The sequence below is a fragment of the Aythya marila genome, assembly GCF_965140915.1.
Source record: "Aythya marila genome assembly, chromosome: 2".
NCBI lineage: Eukaryota > Metazoa > Chordata > Aves > Anseriformes > Anatidae > Aythya > Aythya marila.
In genome coordinates, this window is record NC_139043.1 from 2,177,832 (window position 1) to 2,203,140 (window position 25,309).

A 25,309-nucleotide genomic window follows, 5' to 3' on the forward strand; every position below is an offset into this window, starting at 1 on the left:
CTCCAACTGGGTGTAACTTCCTGTTGTGGCTCCTCAAGAGATGTGCTTTGCTGTTGCAATGTACAGTTTTGGACAGACACTGCTGAGGACAAATGCTCCTCCAGATGATCCAGGCTGCTCAGTCTGTTGGATGCTTGGGAACTGCTTATGCACCCATTAGCTTCTCCATCGCCCTTTGTTCTGCCCCCGTCATCATGCATGGCAGACAGGCCAAGAACATGACAGGCCTCAGAGGTCCAGCGACTCCCACAGATGATGTTTCTCAAGGCCTTTCTTGTTTCTGAGTGAATACTGCTGCTTGTGTTCCTTCTCTGACTGCAGACATGACTTTCCTGTACCTTCATTTAGGCAGAGGGAACAGAAATTTTTCTATTCTGGAAAATGTTTTCCTAGAGATCTCACCATTCCTCGTGGGAGCCTGAAGCAGGCGGGTGGCTGAGTTTTGCCTAGCAGGCCCTACAGAGACTTTTGGGGATCTCCATCCTATCTGGAGACTTTCTGACTTCTTCATGTAAAACCAGCAGCTGTCATGCTGTGCACAGCAGGCAGACCCTTCCTTAGGGACGCATAACCTGCAGTTCTGGCTGAGGGGTGCACTGACTGTGTAGACCTGGAGACCCCACCAACAGCAGAGCCATGCATGAAGATCAGAATAAAACCTCCTGAATGAGCTTCACCGAAGCTCTGCTCAAGCTTGCCCTGCCCCTCCTTGAACACAGAATTACAAAAACCCAGGCAGGGGGAAGGAAGAAGACAGTGTGACAGCCGGGTCCCAACACCCAGCACCGCTGCACTTGTTCAGTTTTCAGGCGTGCAGACATGCAGTGTGACCTCTGAATACCCCAGACCGTCCTGATTGTTTCCTTTGCACCCTGTGGCTGAGTCAACGTTGGTTTTGTTCACAAGGTGACGAGCTTAAAATCCCCTCTGTCTGACTGAGCTGGAATACGTGTGCAAGTGCTGTTTTACAGAGCTGATGGGGAAAGCCTGGAAGTGATGTCTGAGACTTGTGCTTACCTTATTGGGTGAGGGGATGTGGCAACTTAGGTCTTTTTGTGGTGCCAGAAGGGCTGTTTTGAAACCTGACTGGTGCCAGTACAGTCAGGTACACTGGGTGTCTGTACAGTGCTGCTGTTGTTGGGGTTTCTCAGCCCATGTACTGCATCACAGGGATGCTTTGGGGATGTCCCAATAAAGTCTGAGCTCAGGACTTCATGGGTGATCGGCCATGGGATTTGCAGGTAGGCTGGGAGGAGCAGCTCATGGTTGGAAGGAGCAATGCTGCATCCAGACCAGTAGGTGTCCCAGACACCTGCTAGGACTTCCCCGGTCCTTTCAGTACAGAAATAACCAGATTAGCCTTAGGTTGGGGCAGTGATGTTCCTTTGGTGTTGCGCCTGTGCTCCTCAGCCCCCTGGCCATGGGCTATCCTGGCTGGTGGAGCAAAGCCGTGGGTATCTGCACCCTTGCTTTGAGACATGCAGCTTGCATTAAGCCACCTGTATGTGGTGGTTGGGTTTTTTTCTTTGCCCATTTTGATACGAGAAGAGTTTGGGAAAGTCTTTCTGAGGCTGTCATCTACCACCCATTCTTTTTGTTCAGCCCAGATTAAAATCTTTTCTTGCAGAACTAAAGGACCAGATAGAGAACAAGCTCCTCCTACAACAGTTATCTTCCCTCCCTCTCCCCCTCTTCCCCACACCAAAAAAAAAAAAAAAAAAAAAAAAAAAAGAAAAGAGAGAGAGAAAGCAGTCAGGCATAAAAAATATGAAAACCCACCAGACAGTTACTCAGTGATCCTACTAAGTGATCCTACCACCCCCACTGCTTGCCTACTGTTCTGATGAAGCATTTGAAAGCGCAATGCTGTCACTTATCCAACCTGATTCTTTTTCCCTGATTAAGCAAGCTACTCACACTTAGAAATTCACAACAAGCTTGAACGCTCTCGAGTACCTTTGAGAAACAACTTTATCTTTGTGTCTACAAGACAGGGTGATTAGCGGTGGTGGAAAATAAACTTTACTATCTGCCCTGTCCTCCTGGTGCTGTGGGGTGAGGGCTGTCTGGCTGCTGCTTTGTTTTGTTTTTTTTCCTGGTTCAGTTGCTCTCTCTGGGAGGGGTGAGGAGGAGCCTGGATTCCAGCGTTTTGACCTGGTTGCATGCACAGAGCTTTCCTCTGGGACGATTCAGCAATGTTGCTGCAAAAAATAGCCTTACGGTCACGGGGAGCTTGATATATGAAAACTTGCACACTAATAAGATTATGGAATTTTTTAATGCATCCCATTTTTCAGACAAATGAAATTTAAGAGGCAGTATTTACGAAGGAGAAAATACTGTTGTTCATCTATGTAGTATGTAGCTGTGTTTGGACCTGAGCAACCACTTAAAACCAAGCCACTTAACCATCTAAATTACAAAATGTCCCTTATTCTATGGTGCTGTATCACCCCCAGCTCTGGGATGACAAGGAAAGGGAGCTCCTGAACAGGGTTTGGTGAGTTTAGAGAGCTCAAATGCTTGTGTAGCAATGAACCCAGCCTCCAAGAAGCTTAGAAAATGAGACACTCCCACCTAACTTAGTCACCCGGGGAAATTTTTATAGCCCGTGATGAGATATTCAAGGTATTTCTTCCCATGAAGTGTAAATAGTAGGCTTAGGCTTAGACGTCTGACTTCTGGACATCTCAACACGAGGAGAATGAGTCTTGTCTGCTATCTACAGAAATCAGGGTAGAGGCTTAGGATGCCTTAGAGTATCCTGCCAGCAGACAGCCTGAGTTTAACTCTTGCTGGGGACAGTGCAAATATGCTAGTTACATCTCTATCAGTAAATAAATTAGGTCTGGCTCCATAGCCAAGTGGTTACAGCATAACCTATGAGTAGCTGAGATCTCCTCACCTCCCCAACCTGCGTGGCTACGTGCAAGCTGCCTGTTTCAAATGGTCCCTTGGCCATGTCTGAGCATTGTCTGGGACTGTGCTAGTTGGCACACCTCAGAACTGTGCCAAAGTCTGCCACCAATTTAGCAATCTTCGCAGCATGATGCCAACACTCATTTCCTTGCTGTTTTGGGTCTAGCCTTTGAGCCTGCACTCCAGCCAGGCCAAGGATAAAAGTGGACAGACCATACGCAGTCCCTTCATTTTGCTGTTTTGCTTCACAAAGCTGAATGAGTCTGAGTTGTGTGTTATTTCTCTCGGTTAGTATCAGCTGTCTCCGCCCATAGTATTTTCACCACCTGGGCTTTTTCCAGATTAGTCTCTCATGACGTGCTATTAGCTGGCTGGTACGCACTTCCTCTGATACATTTCTTTTGGGAGGTGAGGCTAGGAAGGAGGAAGCTGCCGAAGCTACTGGAGTGTGCTCACATGGGTTTGTTGATTTTTTTTTTTTCTTTTTTTTTCTTTTTTTCTCAGCACTTCAGTTGAAGTGCTGCCCACTTCCACTTTAGGCAAGCTGTCCCTGTTGACACTGGAGTTGTGACATACGACCAGCAGTGCAGTGTCCTGCTCAGGAAGGAGTAACACCAGACTTCTGTTCCTCCAGAGGGCTGGATGCTTTGCAATGGCTGGCAGGGCTTTGCAGCTCCGTATGATAGCTTACGATGCCAAAAGGTGCAAGCTGAGGCATGCAGGCAGAAAACTGGTGAGAGACGGGAAGAGATGCTCTGCTTCATCTTTTGTGCGACCTCAGGGATTTCCCTTTGGGAGACTGAATCTGGCACTAAGCAAGATTAACACACACCGAGAAGTTTAGGGTCATCTCGGCCACATGGAGAAGCATCGTGGTTGATATGAGAAATTCTTCAGCTGGGGCATCAGGGAAATGGGTTGTAGTCTCAGTGGTCTTCTGTGACACCACCTCATCTCTCTTGAGCTGTCGGGTTTCTGTTTCCTCTTCTAATATTTGTAAATGCTTTTTGAGGACAGCAATTACATCTGCGTGTGAATGCTGCTGAGAGCAGGGAAGGCTCAATGTTTGCAACGAGCACCGAAGCCATCAGTAGATGGATAGCCTTGCAGGGACTTCACGTGTGCCTTTTGTGTTGTATCCAGGACATGTGTGCAGCTGAAGCTACTGCATCGTTGCTCCATGCGGAAGAAAACTTCTCGGCGTGCCTGGCACGGATAGATGCCCTCATCTTCAAGCCTCTGCTCCAGGCAGGTAGGTTGGAGAAGATTAGTTCTTTGCCTCTAGATCTTCCCTTGGGTCACTGGCACACCTATGAAGGGAGTTATACCTGAAACCTGATGGCTGAGGGCTTGCTGGGGGCAACCTTTCATGCAAGGCGAGGACTGTGATTCCTGTTGGTTTTAGAGGTTAATCCAATTTCTGAGCAGTATAATTTCCAAGGCTTTTTTTCCAGCATGACACATGGAAATCCAGAATGCTTCTTGCATATGTATGACCCCTGAACTGTGCCCGTTCTGCCTCTCTGCTCTTGGTCTCTGCTCATGCCCATCTTTGAAGGTGAAACTTGCGGGTGCAGGTTCTAAGCTGGCAGTAAATCAGAGCAGCTTCACTGAAATAACAAATACATAAATATTCACAAGCTTGTCTGGCCAAAAGTGGTGAGACTGGATTAGGCCCCTAGGCTGTTTCCCTCCTATGCCATCTTTCCTTTTTGGTCTGTCCTCCGAGGAGACTGGGAGCAGACCTTTGGGCTAGGGGCAAAAACTCCCCCAATTTTCCTCCGATGCTCGTGTCTGAGCCCTGCAGGCTGTTGTGACCACATGCCCCACAAGAATGGAGAGGAGACAGCCTCAGAATGGATAACCCGTGCAATTACTGACAAGGGCCCAACCCTAAATAATCATCATCACCTTCCTCATTGGAATTATTTTCCTATACGAATATATGTACTTCACACTGACAAATTGGGCTGATTACTTGGTGTGGGCAATGTGGGCACAAGATTCCCTGGATTTAAGGCTTTTTGATGGCCTTTTTTTCCCTCTTTCTGCCTTAAAGAGCCTAGTGACCAGAAAGGAAAGGAGAACTTTAAGCTCTTCCTGCTCCTGAATGATCGGTTTCAAGCTCTCTGGAACCTCACGGAGGAGAATTACCGGATAGTGAAGCAAAAATGCAGCACTTCGGAGTCATTCTGCATCCAGGATATTTACATTGTCTGGAAAGGAGACCTGTTTCTAAGCCTCTACATCCAGTAAGTACAGAAGTATTCTGGAGTAAGAATAAGGTACTGAATTTATCAACTACCTCTGCCAGCCATGGTAAGTTAGTGCAAAAGGGATGCATTTAATATGCTCGATTGTGTTCATTAGTGTTCAGTCATCAGGTCAGAGAAGGGACTGTATTCAGTATCTTTGCAGAACATCTAATAAGTAGTCTTTTTTATATTGGCTTGTATTTGATTTGGCTTTTAAGAGGTAGGATTTGTCTTGCGAGTACATATATTGTATTATTTTTTTTAAATTCATGTTACAAATGGGAAGAAGACCAATAGGAAAACCTGTGCCTGGGGGACTTCTGAGAGCAAAGGCTGAGTTGTCACAGGAATAGGAAGGTTTACCTGAGAAGGTTTAAAGGACTGATGGGGGGATGAGGAAAGAGAGATGTCACCAGACACAGTTCATATTACCTGTTTGTGACATGTTTATTTGGTTTTGGCAAGGGATATGATAGCAAATGATGGATGTAGCATGATATGAAAAACATACTGCCCCATAGCTGTTCCTACAATTAATTACATGTCTGCTCCCCATCTGTCTGCAATGCAAAGTAAATGTTTGCCAAAGCCACTGGAGTGTGTGTAACCTGTGTGTTGATGTCCTACCATGACAAACAGGCTATGGGCACCTGAGGTGACGTAAAGATCAGATGATGTTTGGTCCTTCGTTCATCTCAAATACTGCCAAGCTCTTCTTAGATGGGCTGGTACCATCTGGGTGGTTTGGCACCCACACAGGACTGGGAGATGGACATTCTGGCTCTTGGAGATAGTTGTTCATCTAGTAGTCTTGGTTTTGTATATGGGTACGCAGATGGAGGGAGGAGGAAGGACTATTTTTTGTTTTGTTTTCACTTTGACAGCATCATTTTGGGAAGTGATGCACTACAAACTTTGCCTTTATGTGAACAGGCTTTGGCGCTGAGTATGTTCGTTTGGAGCCTGATTCAGTGAATTAGAATTGGTTTGTCTTAAAAAGGCACAAAAGAGATGAAAACTTGTGTTGAGGTTTCAGCCGGTGAAAAGGAGGAACTTATCTGAAGATCTCTTTTCCTCTCATTTTGAAATTAACTGTTTTTGTTGGATGTCCTAAAAAAAAAAAAAAAAAAAAAAAAAATGCTGGTTCCTACCCACCGCTGCTGACTCACTCTGTGCAAACTTAATGTCTCATCCTTCCTGCAGTGATATAGGAGTAAACAAAGCCCCTGCTTAGGGTTCTGAAAATCAGTAGTAAATACTGAAAATGTAATCAATGATAATTAGACTGAACAGAATATCTGATTTATCTGAAACCACTACTGGAAGAAAACATGGTATTTGCTGACAAAATACAGCTCGATCTCCCTCTAGTGTGAGTTCAGATACATTGACATGGACGCTTTGACTTGAATTTGCCACCAGTAATGTAGGCCTGATAGATTTACTTCGAGCAGCAGAAATTCATACATCTGAAGTTGATCTCTTACAGTCAGCCTTTGTAGATTGGCTTTCCAGGAATTTTTGCACAACTTATGCTTGTGCTAAAAGCTGGGAAGACTTAAAGCTCCTAAGACACTGCTAGTGAAAAGTCAATGAGAAATTTAAGCCACTGAGGACAAAAAGGATGCAAGCCGAAGGTGGGAGGTGCAGTAGCTGTGTCTTTGCCTCCCTTGAAAATGTGGACCTGACACATTTTCAAATGATCTTATTCCTTCTGTCATTTAAACCTCATAGCTAACATGCATCTTTAACTCAACTCATGTTCGTGCGTGTGTGTTTTTTCTTGTCAACAGATATTTCGTCACTTTTGCCAACTATGTTGTAGTCCATGGCTTCGAACACGCCACAAAGAGCAAAAGGTCAGTGAAAAATGCATATTTAAAAGGCTGATAGAAACACAGAGATACTGTATGGGTTAAGACACTAAACAAGCATGAGCAGCACTGCACCTTGCATCTCTGTGTTGTGGTGTAGCTGACTCTCCTCTGAACTGACCAGAGCAGCTGCTGAAAGGTTTCCCCTGCTGATCTCCCTCCATCTCCTTTTGTAGTAGGCACAACTCAGACATTTGGGAAAGAGGAATCCAATAAATCTGGGAGTTCAGGAAAGGAGTGGGACCTGAGGATTTTGTGGGAACCTGGCAGGGAATTTCCACTGCTGGTTCCGGATATTGTCAGAGTCTCATGGAAAACAGCAAATGAAAGCATGAGAGCAGGGCATGAGAGGATTTATAATCACTATATCTGAGTCATTCAGTGCACAAACCATCATGGAAGTTATGCCATATTCCATGCATCTGTGGGTGTGATTTTTATTTGCAAGAGCAGCTGGGCCAGAGACGGAACAAATGAAGCTTTTTTCCTCATTGTCCTATTTTGGTGTGTTTGGTGTGCAAACATTTGCACTATATTATCTCCTGCTCTTTGAAATCTTTTAATATCTTTTCTGGGAGTGAGGTAGCTTGTAGTGCTTGGAAAGCAGAGTAGCAGCAGTTTGTAGAAGGACTGGTTGCTGAGCCTTTCTTAATTTGTCACCTTGCAGCGAAGCCTGGAAGCACCACAAGACAGTACTGAAACAATTCCTCACGGACTTCACCTCTGAGACCTCCATGTCACTGGCCTTATACACTGTCCTTCACAAACCGATCCGGGACCACATAGAGCAATATATAATGCTCCTCACCAAGCTGAACGAGGTTCTCAAAGAGGTAGGGGCTTTTGTGTGATGTTACTTATCTGGCTCATGTTAACAACTTATGGAGAACTTGAGGGGCTTTGTGGTGGTGGGAGGGAATTCAAAGCAGGCTGGAAGGAAAATGTTTTCCAGTGGACAGCCAAAGTGGTGCTAACCAGCACTGGTGGAGCACAGTCCACCTGAAGGTCCCAAAGCAATGAAGAGAGGATCCTCTAGCATAGTCCGAACTACTCGTCATAGAGAGGAGCTGCAAGGGTCAACTAACTGACCTAAGGCTGCACACTTCTGCTGGCGGCAGGGATAATGTTAGAGCTGGGAGGGTTTGGAGGATTAACCTTCATTAGTCCTTCGAATTCGGAGCTGCTGAGGGTTTTGGGTAGCTGTAGCCCCAAGAGTAGATGCCCTGCATACCCATGCCTGAAGCATTGATCGAGTCCTGCCTTCCTTTATCAGGGCTCTGAAAAGGACGTAGTTACCAGCGCTGTCAAGGAATATGTGAAGCTGGAGTCCTTCATCAGCCAAGTCCTGGATGAAGCTTGTTTTACCAAGACCTTGTGGAAATCCTTGGGCTACAAATTCACAGTGAGTCACAGATACATTGTGTATATTGGCAAGGGGCTCCTTGGGAGGTCTGCTTATCCATGGAGAAAATTTCATATGGATCAGGCATCTGGGGCTTCACTTGGAAACCAGCAGGGCAATGTGGAAACCTTGAAGAAACATTATGACCGCTCACTGCTTTAGAAGTTGAACACTGTGTCCAGTTCTGCTGTCACTGCCAGCTTGTGCCAAGAGGTATTTGGCCTCTGCAGGAACTGTTGGCTTGAGTTGGATGTCCTCTTCTAACTTTGGTGTTCCCTGATGCTCTTGTTCCACAACCTTGACCTTTGTGGTGCTTTTTGCAGGATATGCTGTGTGTTCCTGAAAGGAGGCTGCTGGAGGATAGCAGAAATCTTCCCATCTCTGCCAGCACAAATCGATCAGACAGGATCTTGCTCTTTGATGATGTCCTTGTCTTAATTCAGGTAAATTTTCCAGCCTTTCAGGGGGATTGGAAGGGCCGCAGAGATAAATGACACTAAAATTAATGTTCTTGTAATGTTGAAAGTGCAGCAGAGCTTGGCTATGTTGAAAACCTTATCTTGGATCCATGCACCTGTGGTTTGCAGTGGAGAATAAGAGAAGAAAGCTTAGTGGTGTAGGAATAGAGAAATATCCACATATCTATTTTTACAGTAATTGTGTACTATCTAACCACCACAGACACCTTTATAATAACCCAAGCTCATGCCTGTGTCTAGATCTGTTGATTTTTGTCCTTGCTCATTCAAAGGAGTCCTGATGGGTCAAAACTCTCACACTTCAAATACTTGACTAAATACCAATATAGGACTAAATACCAAGTTCTGTGGCTGACTCTGCTAGTGGCATATGTGCAGAAGCTATAGGTATTCTTGGAGCTTTTTCAGGGATTTGGGGCCAGGGTGTGGAGCAGTCAGGGAGTGTCTACAGCCACGGATGAGCACACAGCACTTGTTCAAAGTTGTTCTGCGGTATGTTAACAAAGTCCAGCTTGGCTTGATCTTACTGACTGCACCTGTAATCTAGTCTGGCTCTCCTCACACGCACCTCACTCTGCTTTCCCTTTAGTGATGTGCCAGTGCCCCAGGTGCCTAAACACATGACTGCCGTGTGAGCTGATACATCCCACAGCCTCCTTCAAACACGGGCCCTTGTGATAATGCCGGGCAGCTTGGCTGCCAGGGCCTAGGCCTCAGGAAATGGAGTAGTGATTATCTTGTTCAGCTCTACGTAGCAGGTTTCTTAGCTCTGCAGTGATCTTGCTGTGATCAAATCCCCCCAGGCTCCCTTTGCAGTCAGGGGAGAGGAGCACGCGCTGCCTGGGTGCGGTTCTTCTGGCCTGTTTTAGGTGCCAAAACTGGGATGAGTTGAATCATGCCCTCAACTCCATTGGCCCCTGGGATGAGAGCCCAGGGTAACCGTCTGACGGGGAGATATCTACATTGTAGACATCTCTGTTCAGCCAACGGTTTCCACCCACTGCGTCTCATCTGCTGCTGTGACTGTTACTGGGGCATGTGGAGACATAACTGAACTGGGATTGAACTGGTTATCTTGGGATGCTGATGAGAGCTCTGGTGTTGGGAATCCCATCCTTCATTTTTTCCCCAAATCTGGTAGATACATCAGTGATTAGCTCATGGTGAACTCCATGGTGCCAGTACCCAACCTGGTTCAACTACATCCTTACAGACCAAGGCTGTAATGTAGGTACCCAGACTTTAGACAGTGAAGGGGCATGTAATATTTAAACACAGTCTTTAGCTATTTTTTCAACTATTTCTTATTTTTGTTGCATTCTTGATTAAAGTGGTAACTCTTTAAATGTCCTCATAGGCCACTCTGTGGCTGTGTCATTGAGTCCAGATCCTAGATAAGCAGAATTAGAGCATGCGTTGTGTCAGGGATGATTTGGGAGCATTTCCATTCAATAGGGAAGAAACTCTACTAGAGATGAATACATTCTAAAAGGTGTCTTGAAACAAAAGGTCTGTTTCTGTCAGTGGTAGAGCTGTGGATTTATGGACCGCTACTTTAAAGTGATAAACTGAGAATGTTTTTCCTTCTCCTACATTTTTTCAGTCTCTGAGATCCATCATCATAGTATGAGATAGATACATGAACTATGAAGGAGGGAATTTACTGTGCTGCCTATCTTGCTCTGCTGTTCAATGGATTAACACAGCAAGGGCAAAGTGTAGGGGTTTACATCAACATAACATCTTCTCCCTTTTATTCCAGGGAAACAGCTTTCAGAGCTTTGATCTGAAGCTTGTGTGGGTAGATGAAAACTGCAGGGAGAAATCAACTCCAGGACTGTAAGTAAAAAATCTCCTCTTGGAGGTGTGGGGGGAAGTTTTCAACTTAATTACTTGATTGTGGAACTGAGATAATAGTTCAAAACTCTGTCTCAGTTCCTTTCTCCCTAGTGGGGTTGGTTCTGGGCTACGGGCAAATGATTGCAGCACTTCTCAGTTGGGATCACAGCAGCTTGGGCTTGCATTGCTTGTGTTTGATGACATCTTGAAATCAGTAATAAAATGATTTGGGTAGCAGACCTAGAGAACAAAGATGACTTGACAGTTGAGTACTTCTCTAGAAGGAAAAAATTGGCTGTCAAAGTGACATTAGCTTCTGGAGAAAAAAAAAAAGAGAAAAAAAAAAAAAAGAGAAAAAAAAAAAGAGTTGACTGAGAAACATTTTTTTCAGAGTCTCTGAAATGTCTTTTGTTTTGCAGGTATGGACTCCGCATTATAACCCCAGAAGAAACATTCTTTCTCTCTGCCAAAGACCCACAGATGAAGGTTAGCAGCGGTCAGGGCCTTTCTGTTTCACCTGAAAATATTGTGTGAGCAGCCTTGAAATAGGGAAATGGCATAGAAGGGATGACAGCTCCATAGTGGGAGCAAAATGTTTGATACTGAGCGGAAGCTGACATATCAGTAAGCATCAGGATTTATGCCTCCTGATCAGAAGACAGATTAGTGGGCTCTGCAGCTGCTTAAATGCAGACAAAACCCTTTGTGTGATTTCTCCTCTCTCTCTCTCTTTTTTTTTTTTTTTTTTTTTTTTGATTAGTTTCAACATAATAATAAGTAGCATAACTTTCTCTTCATGGAACCAATATCTTCCTGAGGTGGCTCAGATACTCAGCAGCAGATATTAGAGGTCTGGGTGCTGGAAGTGGAGCTGGGAACAGAACATGTGAGCCATAACTCACCAGCTCAGAACATCACACAATTTTTGGGAGCCCCATGGCTTTTTCCTGCTTATCCTGGAGTATCTCTTGCTGTGGACAATTTGGCTTTCTCCGCTTGTACCTTCAGCTCTCCTCTTCCTCTCTTCCCAGGCTGTTTGGCAGTGGAAGCTGAACCAAGCCATCCGCCAGGCTTTGAACGGGAAGCGAGATTTCCCCTTGTGGGGTAAGACTGGAGAAGGCACCGAGCCCCCGTCCTGCCGCTTCTTCACCTACGTCTTCAGGCTGGAGAGCAAGTTCAAAAGCGCATCCTACGAGGGCGAGTGGCACTGGGGAAAGCCTCATGGCAAGTAAGGAGCCTTTTCTGCCCTCTTCCTGAGCAGGAATATGCAAGGATGGCCTGATGTCTTGACATAGTGCTGCCTGGATCCAGTGGATGCACTGGAGGATGTATAGATGGCTGTGGATATGGAGTTGTGCATCCCATGCCAAAGGTCTGGACCACAGATTGGGGGCTGGTGATCTCCTGGGATGTGCTGGCTTCTCTGGCTCCTGCCTCACTTGTTTCCATAGGGAAACCTGGTGTTGAGGACAGATTTGGGGGCAGTTGTGATGTAGTTGCTTGCTTTCAGGGCTTGGTCAAAGTATGAGTCCTGCCACATGATCTACATGTTGCAGATATCTTGCTAATGATACTGGTTTATGCAGTAAATTTTAGAGGCTGTCCTTAATGTGGCAGTGATCACGTTGGAGGCACTGCACTGAATTATGCCAGTAATTAGGGCTCAGAGTTGAGCCAGTGCTTATTATCAGGATCTCTGCCTGAGGCATAAAATCTCACCGTTGTGATAAGGAAAATAAAATAAAACAAAAAAATTTGCATGTGAGAAGCGAGGCATTTTCTCCCATGCTATCAAAATGTATTTTAACAACTGAACAATTATCAGAGACTTTTTTTTTTTTTTTTTTAATTCATTAAATACAAAAGATGCTTAAATGCATTTCTTGGGTACATGAGAACTGTTCACTAAACCCAACCCAAATTTAAGAATTAGCTATGCCAAAAGGGAACAATTTATAAAAGAAAAGTTAAACAGTCCCAATCAAAATCTATTTGATAAAGGATAGAGCACAGACTATGTTTTTGTGAAGAAAATTCAAACACGACCAACTTTGTCAGACACAAAAAAAGTTGCTATGGGATTTTTATACGTCCTGAGTTTTATACAACTTTTATATGTGGTTTGTTTCTATTGAAGCAAAAAGGGTGCCAAGACTTGGTTTGAAAGAACCTTAAAATAATCGCAATACCCAGAAACAAAAGCTTGACACTGAATTTTCTGTGGAAGAGCTTGTGCCTTGCTTCGGAACATCGTTAAATAGGCGTTTAGAGTAAGGTTGTGTTTGAGGCAGTCCTTCACATCATCGCCACCTTCCCCAGCAGTTATCCCAATGAAATTAGAAAATGAGATTAGAAAACCACTCTGTGCAGACACAGAGGGACAAGCACTGCTTGTTACTCTTTGACTTCTCCTATCTTCAGGTTGGAAGAAATGTGATGAAGAAGTTACCTCTGTTGCTTCAGATTAAGTGACTTGATTGAGGCATCCCAAAGAACTCATGGCAGAACTAAGTGACTTCTGGCGCTTATAAAACTTGGGCTTTCAGTTGCTTGCTGTCATTCCCACCTCTAAAACTGGTCTCCTATATTACTTGATACTAATACAGGGTTACAGAAGAGCAAATCTGGCTGTGATGGCTTGTCCAGCTCTTTGCCTTTTTGTCCCAGTACTCCTGATGCCTTGAAGTGGAGGAAAGAAACAGTCCTGCTTGAACCATTCCCATGACTGGAGCTGGTGTTCTGTTTGTTTTGCTCTATTTTGCTTCCATTCAAATTAGCAAAGCAAAAGGAAATGTATTTTAAATCCACTTAATTGGATCTGACCACTTCCCTGTATCTTAAAACCCAAAAAAGAGTCTGTCACGTGTAGGTGTTGAAAACAACCTTGGTGAAAGTCAAGACAACACGTCAGGGTTTTGGTACTGCACCAACTTGCACTGTCTTTGGTTGGGGACATGTAGCGAACTGGCTGTGTCTGGGCTGTTGCAAGAGTTAAAACAGTGAGTGGGTGTGGGTGGAGTGGGAGAGGAAGAGGGAGGAAATTCATTCACAGCTGGGAAAGGTTGTGCAATAATTTGACCAGTATAATAATAACTGTGACAGTTCCAGTCTCATCGTTGCATTGTTACCTTGTGTAATCATTTCTACAACCCCAGCACAAAACAGATGGAAAGATACAATCCCTTTAGGCCAGTACTCATCTCTTTTGTTTTCATTGTGCCTGGTAGAATGAATTAATTTCTGGGCTGTGGTGTCATTAACTTGTCTACAGGGATGTGCCCTGCTGGAGCTTCAGCTGGCTTAATCATGTGCTCTGCTTCAATTAAAAAAGAATCATGTACACTGTCATAAATGAATGACCCAGCAACTCTACAAAATGATTTTGAGATAAAAGAATTTGGAAAAAAGATTCTTCCAGCTCATTCCAGGACATGAAAACCTTACGGTATCAAACCCTTCGATGCAATCCAAGATCCCAGAGGTGCCCAGAGAACTCTCCCTCTCCTTGTCCCCTGAGGAAACATTCTGATGTTAGCAGTCTCTAGGCTATTGATAACTTCTGTTGCAACTGTGTACATCGCTGGTGATCTTAGTTGTGTAACACTCCCTTCAAATTGCAGGGGGACAGTTAAGTGGCGTGATGGACGGAACCACGTTGGAGATTTCAAAGAAGGCTTGGAGCATGGGTAAGCCTTAAAAAAAAAATCCTAAGACGCTTTTTGCTTTCAAACTAAGCTAAGGAATAGTTCCTCTTAGAGGTATGGAGATGCTGGTTATCTTGCCTAGGGGCTCTATTCACTGTTAGAGCCCAATTTATTTGACCTATTCTGGTCCCCTGTATTAGGCTCAGTGAGTTGTAACTTAGTGAGTGGATTGCCAGTGACTACAAAAAAGGGAGTGTGTGCAGATGACCTGTTCAGATGCAGACATGTCCATTTGATTGGATGAATCTCACCTTTGATCTCTAAATCTAGGTGAATTCTTTCATATAAAATACCTTGAAAAATCTTTTTTGGATATCTTTTAAAAATATCTCTTAAATCAGATTTTTTTTCTTTTCAGAGGGAAAGAAAACATAGTATGAAATTTAAACATTATTCTCAACAAATGAGAAAAATAAGACTTTTAGATTTCATATTTCTAAATGATTTTCAGAATAGGCTATATTTTAAAATGTCTCAAATACTTAGTGTTGGGTTAAGAAAACATTTCATTAATGTCAGAAGTAAAACTGGCCCCAGACATTTTAACCACTTCAGCAGGCCCTTAGTTTTTAAATCTTATCCAATACAACTGAGTCTTGTTGTCGTGCTGACCTCCACCATATGCACCCTGTAGGTTTGGAATATGCCTTGTCCCTCGCCGATCTGAAGACCGGTATGACTGCTACAAATGCCACTGGTATGAGGGCAAGATGAGAGGCTATGGAATCTGTGAGTAAGTAAAACCCAAAGATGGACTCTAGTTAAAGATGGTTATACATGTAGCTTCACAACAAGCTATAACCATTGTAACTACTCTGTGTCCTTTTCGTAAGGATGTTGTTGGATATTTGTGCTTGTGGTTGAGAGTAGAGAGTGCATGGTGTGCCATCAGCCCTGGACAGGCTTGGAGAAGCACACAGCACTCTCTCAGCTGGCCATGCTGTCTGACCTAAACCTTATGTAGAGCAGTTTCCTTAATGGTGGATTGGATTGTTGGTCTGGGAATCATAACCATTATCCTGAAGTGGACTGCTTCCCCCAGTTTGCTTCTCTTGCTCACTCAAATTCTGAGCTTAAGCCCAGAGCTTAATTTAGGAAGAGAAGGGCCAGATGCTTCTGGGAATAGTCATTTGCACAACTGTCTCTCAAAGTGTTGCTCTAGGAATTTAGCTGGATGGATTCTGGCCTGTAAAGCACCCTATTGTGGGCATATGGCAGTGTCCCAGCCTTACCTTCCATCCCCCTTCAATTTAGAAGGCCAGAAACAGCAGCAGAAGGGGTGGGCAAAGAAAGGTGAAGTCAGATCTGTCTTCCTGCTTGATCTGACCTACTCCCACCCTGGATTAACCTGTTGTCACTGGGATCTGGTTGGCAAGAGGTCAAGCGCTGAGTAGCCTCTCAGAGGACAACTGCAAACCCTAAGTGTTGTGTGCTCAGATTATGTTGAAAGCTATCTGTTAAGTGATTAGCTTGCATCATGGATGTTCCTAATAGTGAACAACTAGAAGTTCCAGAGTTAACTGTCAAATATGTGCAATATTTAGCAGGCAGAAGTGCCCAATGTACTCACTTTTCTGTCTTGCTGCTCCAATAGGAGCTATCAAATAGGCACAGAATCTACAGATTTTCTCTGTATCCCTCCGTACAGATATGGGAACGATATGGTCTACAAAGGCTACTTCAAAGACAATGTGCGTCAAGGGTTTGGGATACTGGAGAACCACTCAGCTGAGCATCCATTTAAATACACGGGACAGTGGGAAAATGACAAGAAGAATGGATACGGAGTTTGGGAAGACAAAGACAGGTAAAGGTGGTGTATAGATCAGCAATGGCTGTAGGTGCCTGAGAGTTTTCCCCCTCTATTGGCACGGGGAAAGCCTCATGTTCTGACAGGGGGAATTGGGAAGGAGTAACGTGTTCAGCCTCTGCTATAAGGCCTGAACTCCTACAGAATTGCAGAGTTGGGTTTGTGCAGTAAGTCTGGCTTTTATGCTATATGGAGCACTATATCAGGTAAACGTAGCCTCAGTAGGTGATATATCAGATTGACTAAAATGTAGTGAAATAGAAGAAAAAAAAATGTTTTCTATTGCATTCTAGAGGGGAGAGATACATAGGGACATGGCTCGATGATCACAAACATGGACAAGGCATTGTAGTCACCCAGTCGGGTGTCTGCTATCAAAGGACATTTCATGCTGACAAAATGGTGGTAAGTATCCATTTTCAGTGGACTCTAGGTGTTGGTGGGACATGGAATTCCCCCATCAAGGACAAGATTAAGATTGCCCTTCATAATTAATTTCTGAGGGAAAATAGAAGGCAAGAAAAATTAACCCTTAATATTTTACCACAATAACATTTTTGAAGAACAAAGCCTAGACGAAATCTTCCATTTCTTACCACCTTCACAAGGTACAGGTAGGAACTATGTGGGAGACTCTTTTCTCCTTGCTAATGCTAAGACACTTTGTAAGCTTTGCTGTTCAGTTGATCATCAGGTCACAAGTATAGAACAGAACTCACATGAAGTGCTGTGCTAGTATATGCAATGCTATGCCTGTCTTGAATATCATCAAGTCTTTACCTTGCCAATGTGAGCTTACCTATGCTCAGCTGTCTTTCCAGTTCATTGAAAATTTAGATGTTGCTGTAGAAAGCAAAAGGGACTGGCATAGGAGAGCTGGCTGGGAAATAAAAGCATTTCTTCTCATGAAAAATACGCACTTAAAAAAACAAACAACCCCCTCCCCTCACACCGAATTAGGACAAAATGTTTAGCATGGAAACTCTGTTGGAAGGGCTTTCCATAACAGTTCCATCTGCAGGGAACCAAAATAAAGCTGTCTTTTGGTCTGCCAGCTGCCAAAGGCTCCTTTAACTTCAGAAGGCTTCCGGGTGGGAGCAATCACTTCAGTTTTCCTAGTGGAAAATTGGTATGGCCAAGAAGCTTCCCGTGGAAACCTTTTATTTTTGCCAAAAAAGGGCACTTTCCATCAAGAAAACCGTTCCAGTGGAAAATGTGTTACAACTCTAAAAGTGACCACATTTTCTGGCTGGTAGGGGTATGTATAAACCTTTGGGCTCAAACCTTGGGCCAAGCCCCAGTGAGAAGAATCTTACCCCACTGGCATAAATTATTCTGTGTCTGTTCTGCATTTTGGTGCTCTTCCTCTGAAATGTGTGCTACTGTAAGCAGTCTTGGGAGTTGGGAAGTAATGGAAAGAGTCATTTCATAAGTGCTTAGGAACAGCTCATTAAAGCCCCATTGACTGCAAAGCAAGGGACAAATCTAATTCTCCACGGCAGCTGTCTTCCTCTTTTCTCTTACAAAGAATGACACAATTGGCTACAGTCACCAGGAGGTCATAGGATCAGGAGGGTCATGAATTTGATCCATATCACAGCTCTAGGTGACCACTCATAGAGTAGGAAGCTGCTATTTCTTCCTTGTTCTAAGGAAATAAATGTAATATTACTGTCAGTTAAAACCACCTGACTACCATGTATGTCTCCTCCATGCTGGGATGCCTAATGGGCTGTCTCTAAAACACCTCCTTGCTTTCCTCTTGAGTATTTCAGATGATATGTTGGGCTTTCATAAAGGTATTTGGAACCTGCAGCCCATAAATAGTCTGAGCCAGTGGCTTTTTCTAGATGAACTGGAATAAGGAGGGGAGTTAGTGTCATGAATTCATTGCTTGTGCTTTTCAAATGAAGGGTTCTGGGATTCTGCTCTTGGAAGATGACTCAGTCTACGAAGGAAACTTCACAGAAGACCTAACCTTTGTTGGAAAGGTGAGCATGTACTTCATCTCTACCTTTCCATATGGTTGCTTGCTTTCTAAAAAGCCAATAAATTCTTCAAAGTCCCATACCCCATCCCTCCAAAAAATAACATTTTCCTATTATTCCCTGCCTCTTCTTGTTATCTTTTTCATTCACAGAAGGGAGGCTGCAGCTAAGAGATTTCAAGAGGCAGGAGGACGAAGGCTTTAGTTGTTTTGTTTTTTTCTTTTTACACAAGGCTTTGTTGTGTTTTTTACTTTTTTGTTGTTGTTGCTGTTGTTTGTGGGAGATATTTGGCTGCACTTCACAGCTGCAGCTAGGATGTTCCTGTATTCTTAGAACAAATGTTTTTGCCTTTGTAGTGGCTTGGGAGCACAGGAAATGATGCATGAAGAAAACAGAGCTGCAGTACCAGTGCTCTGCTAGCATAACCCACATGTTAACATAGCTGAAGGATCTTGGAAGCTTAATTTTACAATCTGGCTAGTGCACTGACATGTTCGGCATTTTTCAGTTAATCTTTAAGTGAAATATCTGGTTAAAGTGCTCATCAAGTGCCCTGTTGCAGGGAAAACTAGTCCTCTGGCTTGTTACAGAAACACGTGGCAAGTTTGACGGGATGTGTGTGGTCAAATCAGACTGAGCTGATGTCAAAATAGATACTCGGTGAGGGTAGCAATTGCAAATTAGCCCTGTCATTTACTGACTTGTCATGAGAGGAAGTGCTTGTGTCATAATCTTCTTCAGCCAGAGGTGTTGGGGGTGAATTTGCAGAAGCAGCTCCTAGTTTTTAGATGCAGCTCCCTCCAAAATTAATGTTTAGTTTGGTGGTTAGTTTAGAAAAATGTGCTCATTATCTCAAGACAGAATGCTTCCTGCTATGAGCAGTAAGGATTTCAGTCTTGCATTGGAAGCCAGATTAATTACGATATTGTTTAACTTTGGATTTTGTTTAATTAAAACCTTTTAAGTTTGAATAAAGCTACTGCCTGTCTTCTCCTGTATTTGCCCCAGAGAATTTAAGGTTTTTCTTGGTAGCAGAGAGCGTTTTGAAAGCTTTTGTGATGAATATCATATGTTTCCCTCTACCCATGAGGCCAAACTTGTTTGTGGTTTTAATAACTAGAGGAAAAATAGAGGAGAAATTACAGTTTCATGTGTTTTAATTTTATAATGTAAAAAAAGATATTGGCTACTTGTTGTAAAATACAATGCAAGAGTCTTACTCAGTGATGTCTTCACCCTCCAAAATTCTACATGTCACTCGACAGCAGAGATGTATTGTCTCCAATGATCACTACCTTAATGATGCTATTGTTTTGGATGCTGCAAATGTGCACTTCAGTGCTGAAAGTTGTTCATAGTCACCATTTCAGGAGCTGGCTCTGCCGAAAAGAGAATTTGAGATCTCGGTCCAGCTTGTTTCCTCTCGCTAATGAGATCTTGGCAGAATAACCCTGTATTTCTCTGTTGCAGGGAAAGCTGTCATTTGCCAATGGTTTCATCCTGGAGGGAACCTTTACTAACAAATCAGGGCAAGGCCTGCAGACACAAGGCATCCTGAATACATCGAACGAACAGCCGGATGAGAGGATAACCAAAACGTGAGCAAAACCAGCCTACTTCTTGGGTTGTGATTTGTGTTTTGACAATACCTGGAAGAGTACTGGACCAGTCCCTTCAGGGATGAAGGCAATCCTTGCCTAAAAGAGCTGGTCTGAAAACTAGTGTTTATACAAGGGGAGAAGGAAGAAAGGAGAGCCGAGCTTGTCCTTTAATCTTAATTAAAGGGAAGCAGAAACCAGATGTTCTTCTCCTGTCCTGCCACTGGCCACCCAGAGGTGCTCCCATCCTCAAGCTGGAGAGAGTTTTGGAAGCTGAATGTTTTGAGTAATTTTTTCATGTGTGTATGCATGCCTTTCTGTGTATACACACGGGTCTGAAGCTACACAGACAAGGCTGGGTTGCTGAAATATATCACTTGCTCCTTTCTTGACCCTCTGTGCTGCTATCCAAATATTACTAATTGATATTTTAGAGAGAGGAAAGCTACCAAAAATCAAGGAATGAAGCATAGCACGTGAAGCTCAGAAGGGCTCAGGTTGGGTTGTGCTCTATGGGGAGGAAGGTGTGGAGCCAGGATCAGAGCATGCAGGCAGTGGTGCCAGTGCAGGACAGGAGCAATTGAGCTGAAGCTATCAGGCCACATCCTTCAGAACAGACTCTTATCCTTGGGCCTGAGCCCCACAGAGGGATGCTCTGGCTGCCAGCCTGGCTGGCTTTTAACCTAAATGAGGGAGTCCCTGTGGAAAAAGAGCTACCTGTCCTCTGAGGCAAATTCTTCTTGCAAAATCCAGTTCAAATTGTTCATCTGTTCTCCTCAAAGCACTTGCAGTCCAGCAGAGCTTTTATATTGCAGAAACACCTCCTATTTCTTGTGCTTTTCAGACATCAATAACTGCTGGTGGTGGTCGCTCAACTGTCTCCTTGCTATCTGTCTTTTCTGCAGGCTTTCAGTTGAATGAAATAGTCTTTCTATCTTCAGAAATATCCATAAGTGGAACAGAAAACCTGTGATCAATTCATCAGCAAAGTCTAAGACTATTGGCATTCCATGCATGGGGAATTAGTTTTTCTTGACCCAAAGTATCTCATTCCCAGGCAAATAGACTTGAGTTGCTTTTTCTGACTCACCAGCTAGGCACTACTGACTTCTCTGCTTCCATAGTTCGTATGTTGATATCTGATTATGAAGAACTTCCCGTGTTTGAAAGTGAAGTCTGAAATATATATACGGAGGGGTGTATAGAAGCCTAATGTCATTCTTGTTGTGCAGTCAGCTGGGCCTCAAGGAATTCCCAGTAGAGAAGAGGTGGAAGGGAATCTACGACCAGTTCCTGGAGTTCATCCATTCCGGCTGCAAAGAAGAAACAGAAGAGTCTTTTACAGGGTTCCACATACAAACAAGCAAAGAGCTGCGGAAATCTCAGGAGTACCTCTTCTGCCACAGGTAGGAATATCGTGTGCCCTTGTGGCAACTGAGGAGCCCATCTGTGTAGAGAGGAGAGTGGTTTATGTTTGAGTAAACCATTCAACTTACATTGAGTCTGCCTTGCATTTAAGCTACGAACCCAAGAATTATCCCATTTTTCTTGTCCATGACACTATCTCTTTCTTGGACGAGGATGACTTTTAAGTCTGTCTGTATTATTGTGCTCGTGAGGCTGATTCCCCTGTATGAAAATTCGGGTGGGTTTCATGTGATTAAATGTAGACATCTGCATGTGGGCCAGTCATCGCTGGCTCCTCTGCTAGATAAAGCAGACCTACCTGACATTGTCAGCAGATTCAGGCTGAACTCATTTTCCCTGAAGAAAATGTCTCAAAAAGATCAGATGAGCGTGTGCAGGATGCAACTCAGGCTGGCTGTGAGGGGACCTGAAGGTGATGAGTTTTAGGTGACTGCAGATGCTATAAGGTGGTGCATTTCCATATAAAAGGGTAGAGCAGAATTCCTTTGTTCTAATAGTCTTACTGCCTCCTTGGTATCCACCTGCAAGACCAACTGGGATTTATCCCAAAGCTTTCCTATGTGGCTTTTCATTCTCACCTCTTAATTTTCTAGGGGGACTGAGGATGTCTCCTGGAAAATAGAAGATATTCTTGAAGAGCTTGTCCACCACCAGGAACTGGAGTCACTACAGCGTTATTTAGAGAAGGTAAGGTTTAAAATCCCAGTGAGCTATGTCTGTCCATCAGACATGAACAAAGGTCACAGAAACTTGCTTTCTGTTAGCACATACAATACAGCCAATGACTTCAAAAGTCTTGTCTAAAATGTGTGAATATCTTTGTGAAGAGGAAGGCTTTCTTGCATGCCTTTTTGATATATTGTGTACAGCTATACAGGCCAGGAAATTGCTGATAATGCTTTACTCTCGGTTCTCAAGCTGTGTCAGGGAATAACCAGCTGCTGGAAATGATTAATCAACTTCCATGCACTCAAAGTTGTTTTGCACTCAGCCTTACCCTGGAGCATCCTTTGCTCTCTCTTGCTTATCACAGCAAAGATCATCAGAGCAGCAAGTTCTACTAAGCACATTTCTTTCTGACAATGGGAGGAGAACGGGCTCTTGGCAGTTAAAATAGACCAAAATTATAGGTGATTACCTCTAGGCTTGTTCTCCTCTGCTGACAAGAGAAGGTTGGATTGCCTTTAAGTGTTCTCCTGTGCTCATGGCAAAGGCGGACTTGTAAAACTTAATTTTCCTTTATCATGCAGGCGTTGAAGTCTTCTCTGCATCCACTGGGAAAGCTGCTGAAGGCCTTGACAATAGCTTTTCAGGCAACATATTCTGGGATTGGTGCCAACAGACACTTGCTGACTATGGCACAAGAGGAAGTCAAGTACTATGCGAAAAAAATATGGGAGTTTTACCAGTAAGTAAAGAAATCTGACGCCTTTCCAATGGGTCTGTTAAGAAGACTGTTGGGATAATTCTTTCATGTCAATGCTGCTTTATTTCACACTTTTTTTTTTTTTTTTTTTTTTTTGGGGAGGGGGTAGACTTGATTCAAAACAGTGTTGGATAGAGGTATTTGTAGTAACTAAGTTCTTATGGACCTAGGAAGTATGTCATGTCCATTGTTCAGGACATGACCCAAAGGGTTTGGCTTTAATGTGGCTAAATCTCAGTGAGATACAGCCGCTCAGTGAGCTCTTACCCATGATGTACTTGATTTATACAAGTACAAATATGAGCGAGAAACGTCATTAAATAATAAGAGCAGCAAAGTATATCAAAGCATGCAACAATGGTGTTCAATATTGATAACTGAATGAAAAAGAATTTAAGCTTAGCATGACTTAACTCAACTGGAGGCAATGTGCAGTGTGAGTGCATTGCTGAGGCTGGGCTGGAGCGGGTAGGAACTCCAAACAGAGGTTGTTCAGCCAGGTGGTTGTGCCCATGGGTACATAAGGATGGGATCAAAGGCGTGATTGGGGTCCTGTTGCTGCTTGAATATCTGTTTAGCAGGAGATATAAGAATTGCCACAGTAGGCAAAGGTGGGGAGCTCTGCCTCTAACTGCACTTGGGGAAGATATTGCCTTAAAATGAGGAGGCTGGATTAAAGCTTTGTTGTTATCAGCCTTGTGTACTTGAGGAAGGCTGTCAGCCCTGCCACGAAGAGTTCTCCCTCCTGGAGCAGTCTGAAAACACCAGCACAGCTGATGGGAATGAGTCAGACTTGATTCACTTCATCTGCTGTGCCTCTGTGTTGTGAAAGAGGGCGAAGTGTAGGGATCTGAGCTGTGTTTGTGAGCAGCACAACAGGGCTGCCAACCTAAGCATTGGTTCGTGTGAAGCTTCACATGAGCTTCTGAGCTTGGTGCTTGGAAAGCTTGCTTTGTATCTCAAGACCTTTCTGGTGTAGTGTGGGGAGCTTAGCCAGTGTCCCTCTAGCTATGTCTCCTAGACCGATGCTTCTGTGCCAAAAACAAGCAACCTCTCCTTAGCCCTTTTCAGCATTAAGCAGTCTGGCTTAGAAATACCAAGACAAACCCAAGCTACTTTTTCAGAGTAGAGCATCCTCGAACGTTCATAGATAGTTTAAAGAATTGGCTGGTGTGAAAGGTCCTGAAACCTCATGTTTCTTAAGTGAGAATACAAGGAGCTGGTGCTCAATGAAGACCACAGTTAGAATCTTTGGATTGATTGCCCTAATTTTCAGAAGGCATACAGATATTGTGAAGCACTCGTTCATTTCTGGCATCTGCTGCTAGTAATGGAGAATGCCCTCAAACTGTGAGGCTTGGTTTGTTGATAGAGAACAGCTCCTGGAGCCAGAGATCATTCTATGAAGCTCTATTAATCAGGGATTTCAATGTAGAACAAACCAGGATGCCTACAATACAAAACATGCCTTCAGAGAAATAAAACTTAGCTCTGCTTCTCTTCTAGGGGTTTGCTCCATCTGGCACTGGAACAGAAAGGCCAGATGCCTGCTAAGTGTGTGGATGGAGAGACAAGGTAGGTGTCACCACTGGCTGTTTAACTTCAGGCTGCTTAAACCTAGAGGTGTTTTCTAAAATGCATTAAATGCTAAAGTGATTGCATTTGTCCATTTGACACAGGTTTACATCTCACACTTTTTTTTTTAAGAGTTCAGAGTTTTCAGTATTTTTGCTTGTAGCAGAGCAGCAGCTTCTTCTAATCATGTTCTGTAGCAGAATAAAGGTGTGGGGAGTTGGAGGCAGGTGGGATGCAGCCCTGTAAGATAACCCACACCAGCTTTTGGGCTGGTTGTGTGCAGGACAGCAGTCCCAGCACCACCACATGCTTCACATTAGCTGCAGGAGCCTTCCATACCATCACTGGGGAAAAAGGCGGGCTTGGAAACAGGGAGTGTGCTGCAGGAAACATGGCAGAGAAGGCAGAAGACATAATGTTCCTAGAATAGGATGTTAGGAATATTTTGGGGGGACCTAAGTCCCAACAGGACTCAGCTGTGCTTGTCTCTGCTGTAGTGACCAGAAGGCTTACAGTGTGGTCCTGCCATTGATCTTGCCCTGCTTCTACCCTGAGCTTTTCATGCTCTACATGCTCTACCATGAAAGAGAAGATGACCTCTACTGTCAAGGGATTGTGGACCTAAGTCTGTTTCCTGACATCAAGCTGCTAGAGTTTCTGGACGTACAGAAGTAAGTGGCTTTTTTTCATCTCAGGATATACTCTGATATCAGCTGGGAAGCTGGCAGCCAGGGAAGGTTTGATGGCATTGGGGGGGACGGAATTAGACCATGTTGGTCCCTTGTTCCATCATTAGCTGTAGCATTGAAGTCTTCCCTAGCCTGCTGGAGGAAGTCCCGTCATGGAGTGCCTGCACTGCTGTCTGGAAGGACAACGTTGACTAGTGGAAAGCTGCTATTAGCTGTGCTAATTTTACTTTAGCAAAACTCTTCATTTCTAACTCACCAAATAAATGGTTTCCTCCAACTTGGAAACAATAGGATATAATTTACAGATATGCCTCAGAAAGGAG

The 25,309-nt window shown here is 43.9% G+C and overlaps 1 protein-coding gene across 4 annotated transcripts in view; it reads left to right on the top strand.

Annotated features, from left to right (window-relative positions):
• The window catches only part of ALS2CL (ALS2 C-terminal like), a 42,888-nt gene that overhangs the window by 13,514 nt on the left and 4,065 nt on the right, over positions 1–25,309 (top strand). For 3 of the 4 annotated variants that reach the window (XM_082754135.1, XM_082754137.1, XM_082754136.1), the window contains exons 2-21: positions 4,063–4,171; positions 4,979–5,171; positions 6,968–7,033; positions 7,716–7,881; positions 8,322–8,450; positions 8,774–8,893; positions 10,692–10,768; positions 11,188–11,254; positions 11,800–11,996; positions 14,389–14,454; positions 15,107–15,205; positions 16,121–16,279; positions 16,576–16,687; positions 18,196–18,273; positions 19,741–19,868; positions 21,101–21,274; positions 21,890–21,983; positions 22,547–22,704; positions 24,229–24,297; positions 24,795–24,968. In XM_082754135.1, coding sequence (XP_082610261.1) covers positions 4,063–4,171; positions 4,979–5,171; positions 6,968–7,033; positions 7,716–7,881; positions 8,322–8,450; positions 8,774–8,893; positions 10,692–10,768; positions 11,188–11,254; positions 11,800–11,996; positions 14,389–14,454; positions 15,107–15,205; positions 16,121–16,279; positions 16,576–16,687; positions 18,196–18,273; positions 19,741–19,868; positions 21,101–21,274; positions 21,890–21,983; positions 22,547–22,704; positions 24,229–24,297; positions 24,795–24,968 — 2,435 coding nt within the window. Of the gene's footprint in view, positions 1–3,528; positions 3,653–4,062; positions 4,172–4,978; positions 5,172–6,967; positions 7,034–7,715; positions 7,882–8,321; positions 8,451–8,773; positions 8,894–10,691; positions 10,769–11,187; positions 11,255–11,799; positions 11,997–14,388; positions 14,455–15,106; positions 15,206–16,120; positions 16,280–16,575; positions 16,688–18,195; positions 18,274–19,740; positions 19,869–21,100; positions 21,275–21,889; positions 21,984–22,546; positions 22,705–24,228; positions 24,298–24,794; positions 24,969–25,309 lie in introns of those variants that run through there. The other variant, XM_082754134.1, reaches the window with a different exon arrangement.